This window comes from Podarcis melisellensis (assembly GCF_964234715.1).
Source record: "Podarcis melisellensis genome assembly, chromosome: 13".
In the NCBI taxonomy this organism is placed as follows: domain Eukaryota; kingdom Metazoa; phylum Chordata; class Lepidosauria; order Squamata; family Lacertidae; genus Podarcis; species Podarcis melisellensis.
In genome coordinates this window covers 6,223,470-6,243,669 of record NC_138545.1, presented here as the reverse complement: position 1 = coordinate 6,243,669, position 20,200 = coordinate 6,223,470, and the positions used below count along the sequence as shown (strand labels likewise).

General features: G+C 46.7%; 2 protein-coding genes across 2 annotated transcripts in view; both read right to left on the bottom strand.

The window, feature by feature from the left end:
* CHMP4A (charged multivesicular body protein 4A) lies at positions 1-7,387 on the bottom strand. Its single transcript, XM_081887046.1, has 6 exons — positions 7,244-7,387; positions 6,540-6,689; positions 5,731-5,908; positions 4,125-4,239; positions 2,356-2,479; positions 1-1,143 (listed from the first exon to the last, which is right to left on the bottom strand). Exons 1-6 carry the CDS (start codon positions 7,272-7,274, stop codon positions 1,076-1,078), a joined length of 666 nt encoding a protein of 221 aa, XP_081743172.1. The 5' UTR covers positions 7,275-7,387; the 3' UTR covers positions 1-1,075.
* Positions 7,388-12,833: 5,446 nt separating this feature from the next.
* Positions 12,834-20,200, bottom strand: part of MDP1 (magnesium dependent phosphatase 1) — a 9,444-nt gene continuing 2,077 nt past the window's right edge. The window contains exons 2-6 of the mRNA XM_081887102.1: positions 18,360-18,420; positions 16,454-16,564; positions 14,149-14,256; positions 13,202-13,287; positions 12,834-13,016 (exon numbers count right to left, since the gene is read on the bottom strand). Of these exons, the coding sequence (XP_081743228.1) occupies positions 12,937-13,016; positions 13,202-13,287; positions 14,149-14,256; positions 16,454-16,564; positions 18,360-18,420 (446 nt within the window). The 3' untranslated portion in view covers positions 12,834-12,936. The remainder of the gene's footprint in view (positions 13,017-13,201; positions 13,288-14,148; positions 14,257-16,453; positions 16,565-18,359; positions 18,421-20,200) is intronic.

Below are 20,200 nucleotides of genomic sequence, written 5' to 3'. Positions count from 1 at the left end.
AAAATTTCCGGCCACGTTTATTTTCAGAGTTCTCGTCGTAAAGGCCACTGCAGCATGTGCGTGTGAGAGGGGGGTGCGGGTTGGGGCGGAAATCCCTTCCCTCCCCCCTCCGAATTCTTGGCCACGAGGAGATACAAAAAGAAGAAGAAGAAACTAACGACGGAGACGAAGACGAGAGAGAGAGAAAAGTTTCCGAAAAGTTAGCGGGTTAGCACAGATCCGAGTGCAAATAACATGTAAACGCCACCCCAAGCCACATTTAAACAGACACGCTGTCGATAGGAACAGAGAAAGAGAGAGAACGTACCTGTTTGCATCAGACCCCCACCCACCCTCTTGGCACAGTTCCACCCACCCTGCTGGGTTGGCATCATTCATCATCATCATTTTTTTAAATTCACATGCTGGTGGGGAGAAAATCTGTAGCATTGGTAAAGTTAAGAGGCTGGGGGGGGGGGAGAAACGACCAAGGCATGAGGCATGGAGCCCCCCCCCCCGCCCAGCACACAGGAGGAGCAAAGGAACACTGAACCCCCACAATATGACACAGGCCCCAATCCCCCTCGCAGCGAGTGCAGGGGGAAGAACTTAACTCCGTGGAAACCCCTCTGCCTCATTTCTGGGGGAGGGGGGACTCGCCCTCCCCTCCCCACCGAAGCCCCCTCACATGTTTACAACCTCGGAGAGGGTCTCGGGTTTGAAGGGCCAAGCACCAAGATAACGCTTGCAAAGTTTGGTCCTCGAGTTTTACAGAGGGGTAACGCGAGGGGGTGCAGGGCCGGTCTCCCGTTCCCGAGGCAAGCCCCCTTTCCCCTCCCCACGATACAATCTGTTCATATATATATATATATTTCATATATATAAATCTGTCTATATAAAACTCTTTACATTCGGCACGTAAGGTTATTTCAGGCAGGGGCGGGGCGGAGGGGGTGGGGGCATCGGTGTTCACCACCCCTCCCCGAATCTGGAACTGAAGGAGGAAGGCGGAGGGGGGGGAAGGTCCTCCCCCGTCTCCCAGCCCTCCGAGGAACGGGAGGGAGGGAAGGAAGGAGGGCGGTTTTCCCACAATGCATCACGACACCCAGGCGGCAAGCTGCTTCATTTCTTCGTCGTCATCATCCACCACGGGCACTTTTGAGGCTGTCAAAATAATAATAATAATAATAATAATAATAATAATAATAATAATAATAATTAATAATATATTATTTGTACCCTGCCCATCTGGCTGGGTCTCCCCAGCCACTCTGGGCGGCTTCCAACAAAGATTAGAAGTACATTAAAATGTCACACATTGAAAACTTCCCTGAACAGGGCTGCCTGAACGGAGGGAGGGAAAGGATGAAAATCAAAATGTAGCAACGGCGTCCCAAAACTTCAACCCTCTTCCAAACGCTCCCGCCTTTACTTAACGCCTTGCCTCGGGGTGCCCATTTATTTACTGGATTTATATGGGCTTTGAAGACACTCGAACTCAGGACGCGAGGGAGAAATGTGCTAAGAGGAAGGCACGCTTGGCAAACCCTCACTGTGATCAACTCCCGCCCGGAAACCTATGTCCCAACTGTGGAAGGACGTGTGGGTCCAGAATTGGCCTTGCTTACGGACTCATTGTTAATGCTGTGTTTATGGAAGACCATCTTACTTGGCTACGAGTGATCGCCAAAGAAGATACAGTGGTACCTTGGCTGTCAAACTTAATCTGTTCTGGGAGTCCGAAAACCAAGGCTTCCAGTTGGTTGAAGGATCTCCCTGCACTCAATCAGAAGCTGCGTCGGACGTTTGGCTTCCAAAGAACGTTCACAAACATTCACAAACAGGTTTGCAGCGTTCAGGAGCCAAAACGTACGCGTACCAAGGCGTTCGAGAACCAAGGTACGACTGTAGTGTTTTCAGGCAGACACCACAAAGCGGTTTGTGTAAGGTTACGACAAGAATAACACACACACACACATACAAAGGGCCTTCTCTTTTAAAAAAGTCACAATATCCAGGCTGGATTAAGACCTTTGGAGATCCTTAAAAGCTTTTGGTGCCCCTATACCTATTCAATTCAAAACATAAGCCGTAAAATAAAATTATTTCCCCCCGAAATGAAGCAGAACCTCCATTCAGATGGAAAATGATGCCTATTTTTGTACGCTTCTACTTTACATCCACCCACTTCTCCAGATTTGTTGGGGCTCCCGCCCCACACCAGCCGGAGGCATGATGGGAGTTGTAGTCCAGTCACACTTGGGGAGACCCAGGTTGGCCAAGCCAGGACTTTTGAGGGGAGCTGAAACAGCAGGCGACGCCATCCCAAGACCCAGGGGCTTGTGCCCACCTCGCTGCCTCCCCACGCCCCCTTACCTGGCACGCTGGGCAGGCGAGAGGCTGGCACGCTGGGCAGCTCCGGGGTCGGTTCCCCCACATTCAACAGCTCCTTGTCCAAGTCTTCCTGCTCCATCTCCTCCAGCTCAGCTAGCAGCTCATCCTGAGGGCAGCAAAGGCAGGGGGATGAGTAGAAACACCCATTGCCACTTCTCCCCTCCAATGCCCACTGCCCCACTACTCTGGGGCTCAGCTGGAGAACTGTAACCGAACTCCCTCCTCCACTTTTCAGGAGGGAGACTTCCCCCGCTTTTAAAATTATTTTCCTTAAAGATTTTCTTGATTTACAAAAGTGTGTGCAATCTCTCTCTCTCTAATATATATACGGTGGTACCTCGCAAGACGAAATTAATTCGTTCTGCGAGTTTTTTCGTCTTGCGAATTTTTTGTCTTGCGAAGCACGGATGCAGCCTGGGTATTAACGGTTTTAAGAAAAAGGAAACAAACTCGCAAGACGTTTTCGTCTTGCGAAGCAAGCCCATAGGGAAATTCGTCTTGCGAAGCAACTCAAAAAACGAAAAACTCTTTCGTCTTGCGAGTTTTGCGTCTTACGAGGCATTCGTCTTGCGAGGTACCACTGTGTGTGTGTGTGTGTGTGTGTGTGTGTATATATATATATATATTATATTTCCATGTAACATTTTTACAAGTCTGTTTCATTTGTTGAGACATTGGGAAGAAAAGGGGGAAAGAAGTGGAGGGGGGGAAGATGAGTGGGGGTGGGGAAGGGTGGCGATGTTTCTACAGTGGTACCTCTGGTTAAGTACTTAATTCGTTCCGGAGGCCCGTACTTAACCTGAAACTGTTCTTAACCTGAAGCACCACTTTAGCTAATGGGGCCTCCTGCTGCCGCTGCACGATTTCTGTTCTCATCCGGAAGCAAAGTTCTTAACCTGAAGCACTATTTCTGGGTTAGCAGAGTCTGTAACCTGAAGCGTATGTAACCCGAGGTACCACTGTCCTTTATGTGGGGTTTCGTGTCAGCGTTGCTTGTGCTGGTTCTTTGCTGTTTGCTTGTGTTCCTTTGGTGGTGAGAGAGGTTGGGGTTGGCCTAGGGTGTGGTTGTTCATTTGCGATTGGCTGTGTTGAACTTTGTTTTCATGTGTGTGTGAGTGGGGTGGGTGTTTTGGATCAGGTTAGCCATATTGATTTGCATGCCGTTGGTGGATTTTTGTCATTGTCTTGTTGGGCTGTGTATGTGATAAAGGGGAGCCATACCGGGGTGAAGGTGTCTTCTTCTATTTGTCCCCGTGTCAGTTTCAGTTGACAGTGGTACCTCGCAAGACGAATGCCCCGCAAGACGAAAAACGTGCAAGACGAAAGGGTTTTCCATTTTTTGTCATTCCGCAAGACGAATTTCCCTATGGGCTTGCTTCGCAAGATGAAACGTCTTGCGAGTTCTTGCGAGTTTGTTTCCTTTTTCTTAAAGCCGATAAGCCGTTAATAACCGCTAAGCCGTTAATAGCCGCTAAGAGCCGTGCTTCGCAAGACGAAAAAACCACAAGACGAAGAGACTCGCGGAACGGATTAATTTCGTCTTGCGAGGCACCACTGTATTAATTTTGTAGGGCTGTTTCCCATACTATTTGGTACCCTTGGTCCACGCTTACTGACTGACAGGTCTCTCCAGTGTCTCGCTATGATGCTTCTGGCTGCTGAAAGTAAGTGGGTTATGAGTTCTTTGTGGTGTAAATGGGCATTATTGCCTTGGAAGGTGTTTAGTAAGGGTCCCCCGCTTTTGACGTTACCTCATCTACATCGTCCCCAAAGCCGACGGGCTTCGAGATGGCATCCGAGATCTGTTGGGCGATATCCTGCTGCTCTGTGATCTCAGCCATCAGGTCGTCCACTTTGTCGATGTCCCTGGAGAGACGGGGTGGGGGAAGAGGGTGAGACACAGCGGAAAGGGCAGCTGGAGTGGGGGGCCGCTTTTGCCGTTGCACCAAAGCGCAACTAAAACAAGCTCCACCTTGAGTGATATGGTCTTTTGAAACTGATATTTGAAACTGCTACATATAATTACTAAGAAATTCGGATGGAAGAGATTCGAGGAAATCAAATACTATGTTTATGAAGATGGGTGGTACTTAATTTTAATTAATTAAGTGGTAACATGCTGTATAGGGATGTGGGTGGCACTGTGGGTTAAACCACAGAGCCTAGGACCTGCCGATCAAAAGGTCGGCGGTTTGAATCCCCGTGAAGGGGTGAGCTCCCGTTGCTCAGTCCCTGCTCCTGCCAACCTAGCAGTTCGAAAGCACGTCAAAGTGCAAGTAGATAAATAGGTACTGCTCTGGCGGGAAGGTAAACAGCGTTTCCGTGCGCTGCCCTGGTTTCGCCAGGAGCGGCTCAGTCATGCTGGCCACATGACCCGGAAGCTGTATGCAGGCTCCCTCGGCCAATAAAGCGAGATGAGCACTGCAATCCCAGAGTCGGCCACGACTGGACCTAATGGTCAGGGGTCCCTTTACCTTTACCTTTAATATGCTGTATGTATCTTTTTTCTTTTTTCTCTTTTTCTTTTATTTTTTGTTTGTCTTTATTATTGTTAAGCTTTTTTTCTTTACTATGTTTATTTACTGAAAATAATAAATATTATTTGGAAAAAAAGGAAAGCTCCGCCTTGAGAGAAGCAGGAGAGGCCAAAGGAGCTGGAAGAGGGAGCAAATCCGAGATCCAGGTCCGAAAATGCGAGCAGCCGCCACGAGACAAAATCCACAAGGCAGGGCTACCATGGCAGGATTAAGAAGGATGGAGCCAGATTTTGAAAGGGGAACCTTTCTTTAGCCAAGGGCCGCAATCCCACCAGGACACCTTTCTGGGGGCCACAGGTCTGGACACACGCAAGCCTCTCCATCCTGATTTGACCCCAGTTCAAAGACACAGACCAGCCAGTTAAGCTTACTGGAGGGGGGCTCAGAGATGGCCCAACAAGGGGCGTGGCCTGGGCAGAGGATTCTGGGAGTTGTAGTTCGTTAAGGGCACCGAGTGTCGCTAGGAGAGCCCTATTCCCCCTCACAGAGCAGCCATTCTCAGAATTCCCCGGGAAGAGAGTGGCTGTTAAACCGCCCCAATAACCATAGCTCTTGTGAAGGGAATAATGGGGTCTCTCAGCACCCTTATCGGACTACAGCTCCCAGAGTTCTTTGCAGGAAGCCACACCTGCCAGCACTGTGTTTTAAATAGAGGGCATGGACATGGCCAGAAAGGGTCTCCTCCTTTGAACTTGGGGCTTGCTGCTCCCTCGGCCTTCTCTTTTGCCCTTTCCAGGCTCCACAGCACACCCCACCTCCCTCCCTCCAGGCAGGGCAGGGCAGGATCCTGCCCCAAAGGCCCCACAGCCTCGGGACCCACATGTGCTGATGGGCTTCCTTCATGGCTCGGGCTGCGTCCGACATGGTCTTGAGCACTTCGGTGTTAGTGGTGGCGTTCTCGAGAGCCTCGCGCTGGAACTCGATGGTGGAGAGGGTCCCGTCGATCTGCCCCAGCTGCTGCTCATAGCGTTTCTTCCGCTTGAGGGCTTGCAGGGCAGCTGGATCGAGGAGGGAGGGAAACAGCCAGTGCGTTATTCTGTTTTTAATATTCAGTTGACAGCTGCCCAGAGGCTGGGGCAAGCCAGACAGATGGGTGACATATTATTATTATTATTATCATCATCATCATTATCATCATCATCAGGCATCAGTTCCATTTGCTCTCTGCCACAGCCCACCCCTTAAACTTCACAAACGCTCTATTTCCTCTCCTAAGGCTACAGGGTTCCATTGCTCAGAAATGTAGGATGTGCTGGAAGCAGGCACACAGCTCCCTAAAATCCCCCAGCTTCCGTTTTGACACTGCTAAGTTTCTTTTTTTTTATTTTGTGTGTGTATAATTGAATTTAAATATCACATCACAAAAGTAAAAAGAAAATACACCACTTTATTTTATTTACATGTAACATTTACTTTCTGGTAACATTTTACTTTCTATATAACATATTTTTGCTAACCGGCGAGTGGTGTATTTCCTTTCCTTTTCTTTTAACCTGGCTAAGTTTCTAGTCCTTATGAAAGCAAAGCCCCCTCAAAGCTGCTGCTTTAGGGATGAAGGAAATCTCCATTTTAACCGGCCCCCTTCCTGGACCCCACGTTCCCCATCTCTCCCTCCACTGCTCCATTCACCTCTTTTGTTTTTCGTCCCATGTTTCTTGGCCGACTGAAGCTCCTGTTGGATCTTTTGCTCCAGGAATTCTTGTTTCTTGACAAGCACCTCCTCCGTCTCCCGCAGCTTCTGGATGGCCTCCTGCGGGGTAGGGGCTTTGGCCTTCTTACCTGAAAGGGTCCCGGCCAGAGAGGGTGGGGAAGGGAGAGAAGGAAGAAAACCAGAACGCCCATTAATCCTCCAGCATCAATCCAACCTATTTGAGAGCCAACAACAACAGGGACTAGAACCATTGTTTGGGAAGGATGAAGCTAAAGGGAGACTGGTCAGCCCACCAAGAGGTACCCCAAGTGAATTATGGGCTTTTCCCAGCAGCCATCCTTCTCCTCCATGACTCCCTTGCCCTGCTTCAAAATGGTGGGGGGAAGCTGCCGCCCTACACCCAGAAACTGAGCACTGGGGAAGAAGATAAGTTAACCCCCCCCAAAATAGAGCTTTTTGGAAATATGGTACAGTCCACTCCCCCCCCCCCGAAAAAGCTTGGAATGAACCCTTCCTTTAATACGTTTCCCTCCTTTGTTTTTCTCCCTCCACCAAGCCAGAGTCTTTTCCTCTCCTCCCCCCCAAGACACAAATGGTTTCTCCCAGCTGTCCGTGATCCCCTATGGCGAGTGGGCGATACCACCCTCCTTCAGGGTGGGGGAATGTAAATGTAGGGGCTCACCCTTCCCGAAGAGCTTTCCCAAGCCACTCATCTCGCCTGGTTGGTAATTCACTGGACTTCCTCTTCCGGCTTCATCCACCTCCCAGCCTTACACCGCCTCCATCCCCCCCCCCCACCAATCACATGACAATAGGGAAGGACCAGGGCAAAGGGATACAGTCTTCGTAGTTCTTTATAGAGACATCAGGTTCCCAATTTGAACTGGCTACACTCATGTGCGGGGAAATGGGAGTGGAATTGCATTTTTTTTTTAAAAAATGGGTTCCACCGAGACTCATTTATTAATTGCAGTTAATTCCCAATGAGGCTAATTAATCGTGGCCCAAGTCCTACTAATGTAATTTGGGATCCAGTGCAAATAACTTACTCTAGAAGACTGGGACCAACCCAGTGATTTTTTATTATTATTAAAAACAAACAAACACCATGGCTGCTTCAAAGAGCAGCAACGAAATGAGAACCTCTCGCCCTGTTTGGATTTTGGCAATTGGGATTTGTTTTTAGCCATAGATTCCGACGTCGCTCCACCACATTTGCCCCGCACATGGGAGGCGGTTTACAATGGAAACCGGAAGTTGGGGTTGCGGGGAGCGTCCAATTAATGGTATCTCTTTGGACCAAATCTGGGCACGGGACAAAAACGTGGGCAGGGAAATCATATGACGTGATGTCTCTCCCTCTCTTCCCCCCTCCCTCTCTTAAAGGAGCCGCGCCGCCCTAAAGAACGTCTTTCCAATCCTCAAACAGAATTTTGTAGTCTCGAAATTAAATTATGAAGATCCATTTCGTACAGGGGCCATATGATCTACCTGGTTTTATGGGACTGAGTCCACATTAATCATTTTGCCTGCAGTTTGAAGGTCTCCACCCCGAGCTGCCCCACCCATCCCATAATAGCGCCCCGATCTCGAAAAAGCTGCGGGAGATTTAACAATCCAACAGGTATAGCTTTCCACTGTGGAGGAGAGAATTAGGAGAGGAGCTCCCCTCCTTTTAACACTGATTTTCCATGTTTACTATACCGGATATGCAGATCCATTGATTCTCCTCTGTTTTAAGACTCTATCTCCCATCATCCCTGTTTTATTGGCTGAGGCTGACATCCAAAAACACCTAGAATCTAGATCAGTGTTTTTCAACCTTTTTTGGGCAAAGGCACACTTGTTTCATGAAAAAAATCACGAGGCACCCCACCATTAGAAAATGTTAAAAAAATTAACTCTGTGCCTATATTGACTATATATAAAGTAATTCTCTTGAATAGGAATCAAATAAACACAAAGAAAGTATTTTATAATTACTTTATTATGAAATAGTAAGTAAACAGAAATATGAAAAATGATAAAATACTTTATTTTTAAATCTTTTGAATTTTTCAATTTTCCCCACGGCACACCAGGCAACATCTCGCGGCACACTAGTGTGCCACGGAACAGTGGTTGAAAAACACTGCCCTAGATGTTAAAAGCACTTCTTTGTAATCTGGCTGACATGTCTCTTCCCACTTGGCTCTGGGCATTCACACCTTTTCCTTAATGTATTATTGTTGTTTAAATAAAATATGAATTGAAGATGTGATAAGAATTTTAAAGTCTTAGATATATAATAAATGTTCATAAATGTACCAACCAAGCATGTACATAGATCAGCACAGGAAGACCGACCTGAAACCGTTGATTCCCAAACTGACCAAATGCTTTCTCTGCAAGATCAAAGAAAAATGGAAAAGCCTCCCTATTGTCATTTCCTTCACAAATCCTGTCTTAGGGGTAGGGCTGTGTTTGAATAGGGTGAGCCTGTGATCTGGCTCAGGAACTAAGGCTCCCCTGGGTATCCAATCAAGTGAGCATTAACAGGTAACCTGTAAGACGAGATAAACAACGCACTCAGATTTCTGCTGTAGACCGCCTTTTCTATGATGTATCTGAGGGGTGGTCTTGAGCTCCAGGGCAGGGAATTTAAAATGTCTATATAAGGACAGGCACACCTTTGTTCTGGGTCCCTCCTCCTTTCCTGCGTGTGAGGGGAGCACCCTGTCGCAACAGATCAATAAAGATCAGGCTTACTAGCTGCTTTGCTTCTCAATATTCTCTGGCTGGCCTCTGTTATTTTCTCCTGCCAATAGGGAACCTACGTAAGGACTCTATATGGGCTCTTGGACACCCCATAAGGGAACAAGGGCAAATGTTTGTTTACAACAAAGACAAACATGTCTCTGGCCATGTGCAAAGTACACCTTCGCCAGCAGTAACTGCAGCTCAGCACTGTGAGCATATTGAGGGTGAAAGACTGTATGGCTTGGCCATTGCTTTTAATAATAAAAAATTGGGGGGGGGGAGCATTGGGCCTGACTGACCTGATCCTGGATATTGCATTTAAGAAAAAAACAAAGCAAAAACAAACCCACACTACTCATGACTTTTAGGAGATGCATTGCCTGATTGAAAGAGCAGAGTAAAGATATTGCAAGAAGCACAATTCTGCTGACTCTTCTGTGTATTCCTTTGTTCTCTGCGCTTGGTTCTTAACAAACGTTATATCAATTTTACACGATAAATAAATGTCTGATCCCACAGTGAGAGAGACAGAGAGGATGTGAGCTTTCACTTGTTCCTGCCTACCTCGGCCAATGAGAAATCAGCAACCCACCAGACAGTTTTGGCCCACCTGGAGCCCTCTGGAAGTTTGGAGCTGCAGCTCCCGTCAGCCCAGAGTTCACAGAGTGGTAGAATTGTCGAGTTAGAAGGGACCCCAGGGTCATCTGGTCCAACCCCCTGCAATGCTGGGATTTCAACTGAAGCATCCATGGCAGATGGCCACCCAACCTCTGCTTAAAAACCTCCAGTGAAGGAGCGTTGTATTCCAAAACACCTGGAAGGTGCAAAGTTGGAAAAGGCTGCCACAGGAATATAGCCTGGGAGTCATTTTGGACTCACAGCTGTCCATGCAGGCGCAGGTTAATTCTGTGTCCAGGGCAGCTGTCTACCAGCTCCATCTGGTACGCAGGATGAGACCCTCCGTGCCCGCAGACTGTCTCGCCAGAGTGGCACATGCTCTAGTTATCTCCCGCTTGGACTACTGCAATGCGCTCTACGTGGGGCTACCTTTGAAGGTGACCCGGAAACTACAACTAATCCAGAATGCGGCAGCCAGAGTGGTGACTGGGAGCGGCTGCTGGGACCATATAACACCAGTCGTAAAAGACTTGCATTGGCTCTCAGAACATTTCCAAGCACAATTAAGAGTGTTGGTGCTGACCTTGAAAGCCCTAAATGACTTTGCCCCAGTATACTTGAAGGAGCGTCTCCACCCCCATCGTTCTGCCCAGACACTGAGGTCCAGCTCTGAGGGCCTTCTGGCAGTTCCCTCCTTGCAAGAAGTGAGGTTACAGGGAACCAGGCAGAGGGCCTTCTCGGTAGTGGCGCCCGCCCTGTGGAACGCCCTCCCACCAGATGTCAAGGAAATAAACAACTACCTGACTTTTAGAAGACATCTGAAGGCAGCTCTTTTTAGGGAAGTTTTTAATGTTTGATGTTTTATCGTGTTTTTCATATTCTATTGGACATGGATCTGGGATCACATTAAGAGTAGCCAAATTCTGTGCGATTGCCATTAGGGAACAAGCTGTGCTTTCATAATGATTAAGGTTTTACGTGATAATTTTATGTTATATGTTAATGACTAAGTTTTAATTTATATATTTTAAAACTGTTGCTATATCTGTATTGTCCCTCTTATACCTAATTGCAAATTCAAATGTATCCCTATTGTGTTTTATGACTTCCTTGATATTGTATGTGGGCTGGAACTGGTCTGGGACCGAAATAATAAAATTCATTCATTCAATTTTCTATTGGAAGCCGCTCAGTATGGCTGGGGAAACCCAGCCAGATGGGCGGGGTATAAATAATAAATTATTATATTATTGTTACGTTATTTGGTGCCTGTTAAAAATATTTGTTTAGGCAAGGCTATCCAGAAGCATAGCATTTTAATCTGGTTTTTATCTTATTGTTGATGTGGCTTTTTAAAAAATCCTTTAGGTATTTCTCAACCGATTCTTTTTCCTTTGATTTCATTGTTTTATTCTGTTTATAAACCACTTCCGACATTGTTGTCGTTGCCTTTCTACAGTCAAGGAGTGCATGAATTTTTACAAAGCAGACAAATGAATAAAACTGGAACACCCCCCCCCCCCCCGCTTTCACAGTGCCTGTCGTCTTCTGCCGGCTCGGAATCTGGAGGGGACGTGGATCAGTTGTTGGGGAACAGGAGTGTGGCAAGGTTTAGGTGTGCAGATATCCAGAGTGTCCAGGAATTATGAAAAATGAAGCAGGCCATTGTGTCCGCGATGAAAGCATTGCATTGACTGGGTTTGATCTATTGACAATAGGTTCTGATCGAATCCCACAAGCCTCTCCACCTCTGCCATCTGCTTTCTACCTGAAAGGCACGTATAAGCATTCTAAACACAGACCAGTTGCCAGTTGGTTCATCAGGCATCCTGGGTCATAAAGATAGTAGGTAGCTTCTTTGATGTAGTTTGGGTGGCGCTGGGGGTTAAACCACAGAGCCTAGGACTTGCCGATCAGAAGGTCGGCGGTTCGAATCCTCGCGACGGGATAAGCTCCCGTTGCTCGGTCCCTGCTCCTGCCAACCTAGCAGTTCGAAAGCACGTTGAAGTGCAAGTAGATAAATAGGTACCACTCCGGCGGGAAGGTAAACGGCGTTTCCCTGCACTGCTCTGGTTTGCCAGAAGCGGCTTAGTCATGCTGGCCACATGTCTGCGGACAAACACCGGCTCCCTCGGCCAATAAAGCGAGATGAGCGCCGCAACCCCAGAGTCGGTCACGACTGGACCTAATGGTCAGGGGTCCTTTTACCTTTACCTTAAGGGCCAGGAAGAGAGTTCACAAGGAGATGGTAAATACTCTTTCCTTGCCATTCTTCCTTCCTTTCCTGCCTGTTTATGACCTCTGGGTTTTGCTGAATGCATTCCTCTAGTCCTGTTTTGTTTACTCTCAGATATGTATGCATGCTCAAAGTAGACTTTGTAGTTAACAGGATTTCTTCTGATCTGACTTTGTCCCACGTGGGGTTTTTTGAAACGTTTAGAAGAAACCTGATTGGTTCTTACGAACACTGTGTTAAAAGTCCTTTTGTGAATAAAACGACCTGGGCCGAGGGGTGGAGAAGGATTATTATTATTGTTGGCACCTCTCCCCAGAGTCTTGCTGGCCAAGCATCGTGTGTACAGTGGTACCTCAGGTTACATACGCTTCAGGTTACAGACTCCGCTAACCCAGAAATAGTGCTTCAGGTTAAGAACTTTGCTTCAGGATGAGAACAGAAATCGTGCTCCGGCGGCATGGCAGCAGCTGGAGACCCCATTAGCTAAAGAAGTGCTTCAGGTTAAGAACAGTTTCAGGTTAAGTATGGACCTCTGGAACGAATTAAGTACTTAACCCGAGGTACCACTGTCTTTTATTAATCAGAGTCCAATCCTTCCTTTGCTTTGGGAACGCTACAGCAAGGTGCCTATCAGGTAAGTCCAGGCTGTTCACACGCGCGTAGAAAGATGGACGGCAGGGAAACACGTAGAGGATTTATTGCACGGGGTCAAAATCCCGTCCCCGCCAACACACTCCACACATGATGAGAGAGGTCCGGTTTGCGTCAGCCGCAGGCGGCACTCAGGAGCGAGCGAAGGCTTCTAGGCCCTGTTTCAGGACGGACAGGTTCATGCCGTTGGGGACGAGGATACATGTGACTCCTACGTGGAAGCGAAATAGGGGGGAAATAGATTGCATATCTCCCTGCCCCCCCTTCGTAGGGGTCTCCCCTGACCTACAGCAGCTCCCAAAAGCGAGGTGGATGCCCGCTTTGCCCCACAGACAGCAGCCTCCGCTGCCTAGGGGCAAGGGGGTCACACGCAGTGAGCACATTTCTCCCCGTTACCTAATTTGCTGACGTCGTAAATGTTGCGGCTCTCGTCGTCAAAGAAGAGCATCTGCGAAAAGGGAACCCCGGTTTGTTGAGACAACCTGAGGAGGAACAGGCGGGGGGCAGAATTAGAACTCGCCGTCTAGTCACTCCCATAGACCAGCCTTGCCAACGGGGTGCCCTCCATCAGTGGGGTCCAAACCTTTTCACAGAGGGCCAGATTTGATGAAGTGAAGGGCCGTGAGGGCAGACCAAAGGGCCAACCAAAGTCTTTAACCTTTTTTTTAGGGTTGAAGTTGGTGAGCTTTTTTGTTAGGATTTAACTCCAGGAAATAAACTGCCACAGGGGCCGGATTAAACCGTACTACCAAAATGTATTAAGGTTTTAAATGACAATTTTAGGTTATATTTTAGTGATCAATATTTAACATATATTTTTAACTGCTGCTATACAGTGGTACCTCGGGTTACATACGCTTCAGGTTACAGACTCCACTAACCCAGAAATATTACCTCGGGTTAAGAACTTTGCTTCAGGATGAGAACAGAAATCGTGCTCCGGCGGCGCGGCAGCAGCAGGAGGCCCCATTAGCTAAAGTGGTGCTTCAGGTTGAGAACAGTTTCAGGTTAAGAACGGACCTCCGGAACGAACTAAGTACTTAACCTGAGGTACCACTGTATCTGAATTGTCTCTGTTATACCCAATTGCAATTCAATGTATTCCTGTTGTGTTTTATGATTTTCCTGATACTGCAAGTGAGCCAGAACTGGACCATAATAATAAAAAAAATTCAAATAAACCAACCGGCGGGCAGGATTAGGCCCAAGAAACGGACGGAACTTGGGGGACATCACTGGGGGGGCGTACAAAGAGTCAATGGCCCAGCTGGTCCGGGCTCCTGTTTTCACAGCCGCCGCCCCCTCTATGCCTCCCATCCAACAGGATGTAGGTTTTCCCTTACTTCTGAAAGTGGGTGACTTTGCTGCCCGGGTAGATCTCTGCGTAGCGGATGAAGCGGTTCAGGCTGAAGAGATCCAACAGCTGATTAGCCCCCCGGATCTCACCTGTCCTAGGAAGAGAGAGGGAGGGGTGGAGAGATTCATATTTGAGATCGCTTATTCATCTTGTTTATTATTATTTTTTAAAGATATTTATTAAAGATTTTCTTAATACAATAGAAAAAACAAACAAAATAACATATAATTTTACAATAACCATATTTTCTTCACTTCTTTGGGCTTCCTCGCATCTCTCGTTCCTGCGTTCCAAATTTTTCGAGCTTTACCCAGCAATTTATCACCTTGTTTCAATTCTTATATTATAATTTTCCAATATTGTATCTCTAGTTTTAGATAATTTTACCCAAACCTTAAAAGTTTAATTTTAGCATAATATTTATCCAAAATTTATCTTTTCTTATATTTTCATTTCATCTTGTTTATTAAATAATACCCCCCTTGCAGACAACTGCAGGGCCTGGAGATGGGCAGTCAAGTCGTGCATCCGTAGCAGGGACCTGAGGAGAAATGACCGCTGGGAGGAGAACGGAGAGAAGAAATACAGTGGTACCTCGGGTTACATACACTTCAGGTTACATACCCTTCAAGTTACAGACTCTGCTAACCCAGAAATAATACCTCGGGTTAAAAACTTTGCTTCAGGATCAGAACAGAAATCGTGCTCCAGCGGTGCAGCAGCAGCAGGAGGCCCCATTAGCTAAAGTGGTGCTTCAGGTTAAGAACAGTTTCAGGTTAAGAACGGACCTCCGGAATGAATGAAGTACTTAACCCGAGGTACCACTGTACCATGATGCAACCGGACGCCTTACTCTGCCCCGGCTGAAACAAAACATGTCTCTTCCGTATAGTCTTTGCAGCAACAGCACTCAACATCTTGACCTCACCCACAAAGGCGCATTCTTCCATTGTCTCCCATCGTCAAACAAGGTTAAATTTGTAAGCTCAGGGATTTTTCTTAGCCGGAACTCAAGTTCCGGCACCTCTCAGTTCGGTGCCACTGCCGTTGTAAGAGAGGCGTTCACGGCGAGTTCCTCTTTCTTCTAGGAAAATAGCACCGCGATCCAAAGATCGCAGGGCGGTTCACAACACGAAAGCGCAAAAGGAGAACACAAAATGCGTAGTGAAATCAAGGGCACGAAAGAAAAGCAAGCCAGTAAACCGTCCCACAAACACATTTAAAAGGACTTCATAGGGACTAGTCACACAATGGAACTTTAACACGGAACTTTAAGGTGGTCGGCAAGCAGCAAACATGGTGTGGATGTCCCTGTTGACATGGAGTCCAATAATAATAATAATAATAATAATAATAATAATAATAATAATAATAATAATTTTTTATTATGGCACAAATACAAGATGGGTGACCCCTGGCTTGAGAGCAGTACATGTGAAAAGGATCTAGGAGTCTTGGTTGACCACAAACTTGACATGAGCCAACAGTGTGACGCGGCAGCTAAAAAAGCCAATGCAATTCTGGGCTGCATCAATAGGAGTATAGCATCTAGACCAAGGGAAGTAATTGTGCCACTGTATTCTGCTCTGGTCAGACCTCACCTGTACTGTGTCCAGTTCTGGGCACCACAGTTCAAGAAGGACACTGACCAACTGGAACGTGTCCAGAGGAGGGCAACCAAAATGGTCAAAGGCCTGGAAACGATGCCTTATGAGGAACGGCTAAGGGAGCTGGGCATGTTTAGCCTGGAGAAGAGGAGGTTAAGGGGTGATATGATAGCCATGTTCAAATATATAAAAGGATGTCACATAGAGGAGGGAGAAAGGTTGTTTTCTGCTGCTCCAGAGAAGCGGACACGGAGCAATGGATCCAAACTACAAGAAGGAAGATTCCACCTAAACATTAGGAAGAACCTCCTGACAGTAAGAGCTGTTTGACAGTGGAATTTGCTGCCCAGGAGTGTGGTGGAGTCTCCTTCTTTGGAGGTCTTTAAGCAGAGGCTTGACAACCATATGTCAGGAGTGCTCTGATGGTGTTTCCTGCTTGGCAGGGGGTTGGACTCGATGGCCCTTGGGGTCTCTTCCAACTCTATGATTCTATGATTTATTATTTATACCCCGCCCATCTGGCTGAGTTTCCCCAGCCACTCTGGGCAGCTCCCAATCAAATGTTAAAAACAGTACAGCATTAAATATTAAAAACCTCCCTAAAAAAGGCTGTCAAGCCAAGTAACCCAGAATAAATGGAGGCAGTTGGGGGCCTGCAGGGATGGGTGCAGGATCTGGACTCACCGTGAGGCAGCCGCCATAGCGATCCCCTCCGCTTGCAGCTGCTCCAGCACAGCCGGCACCTCAGGGTACAGATTTATGGGTCGTCCGTTGCGGTCTCGTATTGAGCCATCGCTGAGGGGAACATTGACAAAAGAGTCGTGAGGTTTGTGGCCTTTAAAACAACAAAAAAAGTGCCGGGATGGTTTATGTGTTTTTAACATGGCAGGCAGAAATCCAACAGGTACAGTTTTCCCCAGAACACAAAAGAGAGCTTCACCTGTTGGGTTCCTGCCTGCTGCATGGCTTTTCGGGGCACAGTCCTCTAAGCATAAAACAAACATCAGTGTCTCCCCCCCCCCATGTTTGGGGAATAAACAGCTCCCCGAAAGGCCCTTTGTATTGTGCATTTATGACAATTTGTGCTCAAGATGGTTTCAGGGAAGTTAGATGCAGAACTCCCTTTCGACATTGTTTTGGGGTTTGGACACCCCAGTTGGCACATGCCCCATAACCTGCTGATGAAATCCGGCATCTTTTAAAATATAAGAATAATAGTAATTTATTATTTGTACACCGCCCATCTGGCTGGGTTTCCCCAGCCACTCTGGGCGGCTTCCACAAAGACCAAAAATACACTAAGATGTCACACATTAAAAACTTCCCTGAACAGGGCTGCCTTCAGAAGTCTTCTAAATGTCAGGTTGTTGTTTATCACTTTGACATCTGATGGGAGGGCGTTCCACAGGGCGGGCGCCACCACCAAGAAGGCCCCCTGCCTGGTTCCCTGTAGCGTTGCTTCTTGCAGCGAGGGAACCGCCAGAAGGCCCTCGGAGCTGGACCTCAGTGTCCGGGCAGAACGATGGGGGAGGAGACGCTCCTTCAGGTCTACTGGGCCTTGGAGGCCGTTTAGGGCTTTAAAGGTCAGCACCAACACTTTGAATTGTGCTCGGAAACGTACTGGGAGCCAATGTAGGTCTTTCAAGACCGGTGTTATGTGGTCTTGGCGGCCGCTCCCAGTCACCAGTCTGGCTGCCGCATTCTGGATTAGTTGCAGTTCCTGGGTCACCTTCAAAGGTAGCCCCACGTAGAGCGCATTGCAGTAGTCCAAGCGGGAGATTACCAGAGCATGCACCACTCTGGAGAGACAGTCTGCGGGCAGGGAGGGTCTCATCCTGCGTACCATATGGAGCTGGTAGACAGCTGCCCTGGACACAGAATTGACCCGCGCCTCCGTGGACAGCTGTGAGTCCAGAATGACTCCCAGGCTGCGTACCGGGTCCTTCAGGGGCACAGTTACCCCATTCAGGACCAGGGAGATATAAACAATGTTCCAGTTTATGTATTTACAGTATTTTGTCCCACTTTTGTTGCGTTACAGCACAACAGTTCTCCACGCGGATGACAAAGACATGGTAACCTTAGAGAAGCATCGCATCAGGGAATCTAATAAGCGGTACAATGTGTGCAGATCGCCCAGTATAAATCCATCACTATTTATTTCATAAAATTTGTAAAAATTGATTGTAAAAAAACCCCACAACCAACCCCTCAAAGAGGTTTGCGAAAAAGATAAAACAATGCAATTCAAGAAGAATTAACAACAATAATTTAAGACTTTTGAGAAATGAAAATGAACCAAAAACAGATTAAAATGCACATCAGTGTGAGTCAATGACAGGCACAGGCAAACTCGGCCCTCCAGATGTTTTGGGACTACAACTCCCATCATCCCTAGCTAAGAGGACCAGTGGTCAGGGATGATGGGAATTGTAGTCCCAAAAACATTTGGAGGGCCGAGTTTGGCGATGCCTGGTTAACGAGATGCTGCAGAAAAACACCCTCAAAAACACTACCAGTCCTACAAACACTCCATATTATTATTGTTGTTTATTAAATTTGTATTCCACCCTTCATCTAAAGATCTCACCTGCTTTTCTGGAAGGGGGGGTCCACGTGGGTGTCTACCCAGAAGGGCCACAGGGTGTAATCTGTAAGAGAGAGGTCAGTTGACCTTGAATTCCCCGAACCCCCAAAACATAAGCATAAAATTTCATGTTTTTCGCTTGCTTCACTCATTCCCATTCTTCCCAAATCGTCTCCTTTTACTACACAGATTCTGCTTGTTGAAGGCAGAATCTATGGGGGGTGGGATCTTCAACCCGAGGGCCAGATAACCTTCTGATTCCTTTATTATTTTATTCACATAATATACATTTTTACAACAAACAACGCCAAAATAGACAACTCCAGAATAAAATCATATGTAACAGAACCACAAGTCTCCTGTTTTCATTTACACTGATCTCCTCTCTGATATTTCTTGCTGCTTTCTGCTTTCCTTATAGAATCTTTATAAAAATTTAAATCTCTTAAATCCTATACCAATCATTAACAATTTCAATTAACCCCTTCACCTCCCTCCCCCCACAGCCCAGTACTTCCCTCCACCCGTGTACGATCTTCTTTATCTACTACGATACGATACGATACGATATCTTTATTGTCAATGTCCCGTGCAGGACAATGAAATTGAAAACCTACATAAAACTACATAAAACATTCAACCCCCCCTAAAAACTCTGAAACCCCCTTTTAAAATACACTATACTATAGAGACTAAAAAATAAAATACACTATACTATAAAAATATAGTATATACAAAATATACTATACTATATACTATTATTTTTGTTATTGTTGCATTGTTCACTTTATTTGTTATTCCATCCTTAGTATTTTATTATCCTATCTCCTTGCGCCTTTTAAACTTTTGCATATTAATTTTTAAGCTCCGAGGGCCGGACAACCTTCTGGGGGCCACATGTGCAAAGTGGGCAGAGGCAGAAATGAGTGGGGCAACGAATGCGAATTTTACCCTTGTAGAGTGAGCTAGTTTCTAAATTCCCACCCCAACACCCCCTGGCTGTCCCTCCATCTAGGCCAGTGTTTTTCAACCTTTTTTGGGCAAAGGCATACTTGTTTCATGAAAAAAATCACGAGGCACACCACCATTAGAAAATGTTTAAAAAATTAACTCTGTGTCTATATTGACTAGATATAAAGTAATTCTCTTGAATAGGAATCAAATAAACACAAAGAAAGTATTTTATAATTACTTTAGTATGAAATAGTAAGTAAACAGAAATATGGAAAAATTATAAAATAATTTATTTTTAAATCTTTCAAATTTTTCAATTTTTCCCACGGCACACCAGGCAACATCTCACGGCACACTAGTGTGCCGCGGAACAGTGGTTGAAAAACACTGATGTAGGCAACTACCAGCATTCAAGGACACATTTCCAGGCAGAAATACTCCAGGAGGGTATGAAGGAAGAGTCTAGAATTGTCATGCTGGAAGGGACCCTGGCGGTCATCTAGTCCAACCCCGTGCAAGGAAGGAACGTTTTGCCCAAGGTGACCTGAGATTAAGAGCCTCATGCTCAGTAGGGGCTGAGGGTGAGGAGGGTGTTTGGTCCGAGGTGAAAGGCCTCGGGGCCAGACAGAGGAGCTTGGAGGGCCACCTGGGTTTCCCCCACCCAAACAAACACACCTTAACGTAACAGTTGCAGAGCAGGAAGGAATGAAGGGGTTGAACAAACACAACGTGGGAGAACTACACCTGTTGAACCTCTGCCTGTGGCAAAGCTGTTCCAGGCGGAAAGTAAAACTGGGGGATCTTGGAACTTCATTGGGAGATAATAATAATAATAATAATAATAATAATAATAATAATAATAATAATAATATTTTATTTATATCCCGCCC

Coding starts and splice junctions, on each gene's coding strand:
- CHMP4A (XM_081887046.1), bottom strand. CDS start 7,274: ATGAGTGGCTTGGGAAAGCTCTTCGGGAAGG. Junction 6,690..7,243: donor GGGAAAGCTCTTCGGGAAGG/GTGAGCCCCTAC, acceptor GGACCCTTTCAG/GTAAGAAGGCCAAAGCCCCT. Junction 1,144..2,355: donor TCGCCTGCCCAGCGTGCCAG/GTAAGGGGGCGT, acceptor TTATTTTGACAG/CCTCAAAAGTGCCCGTGGTG.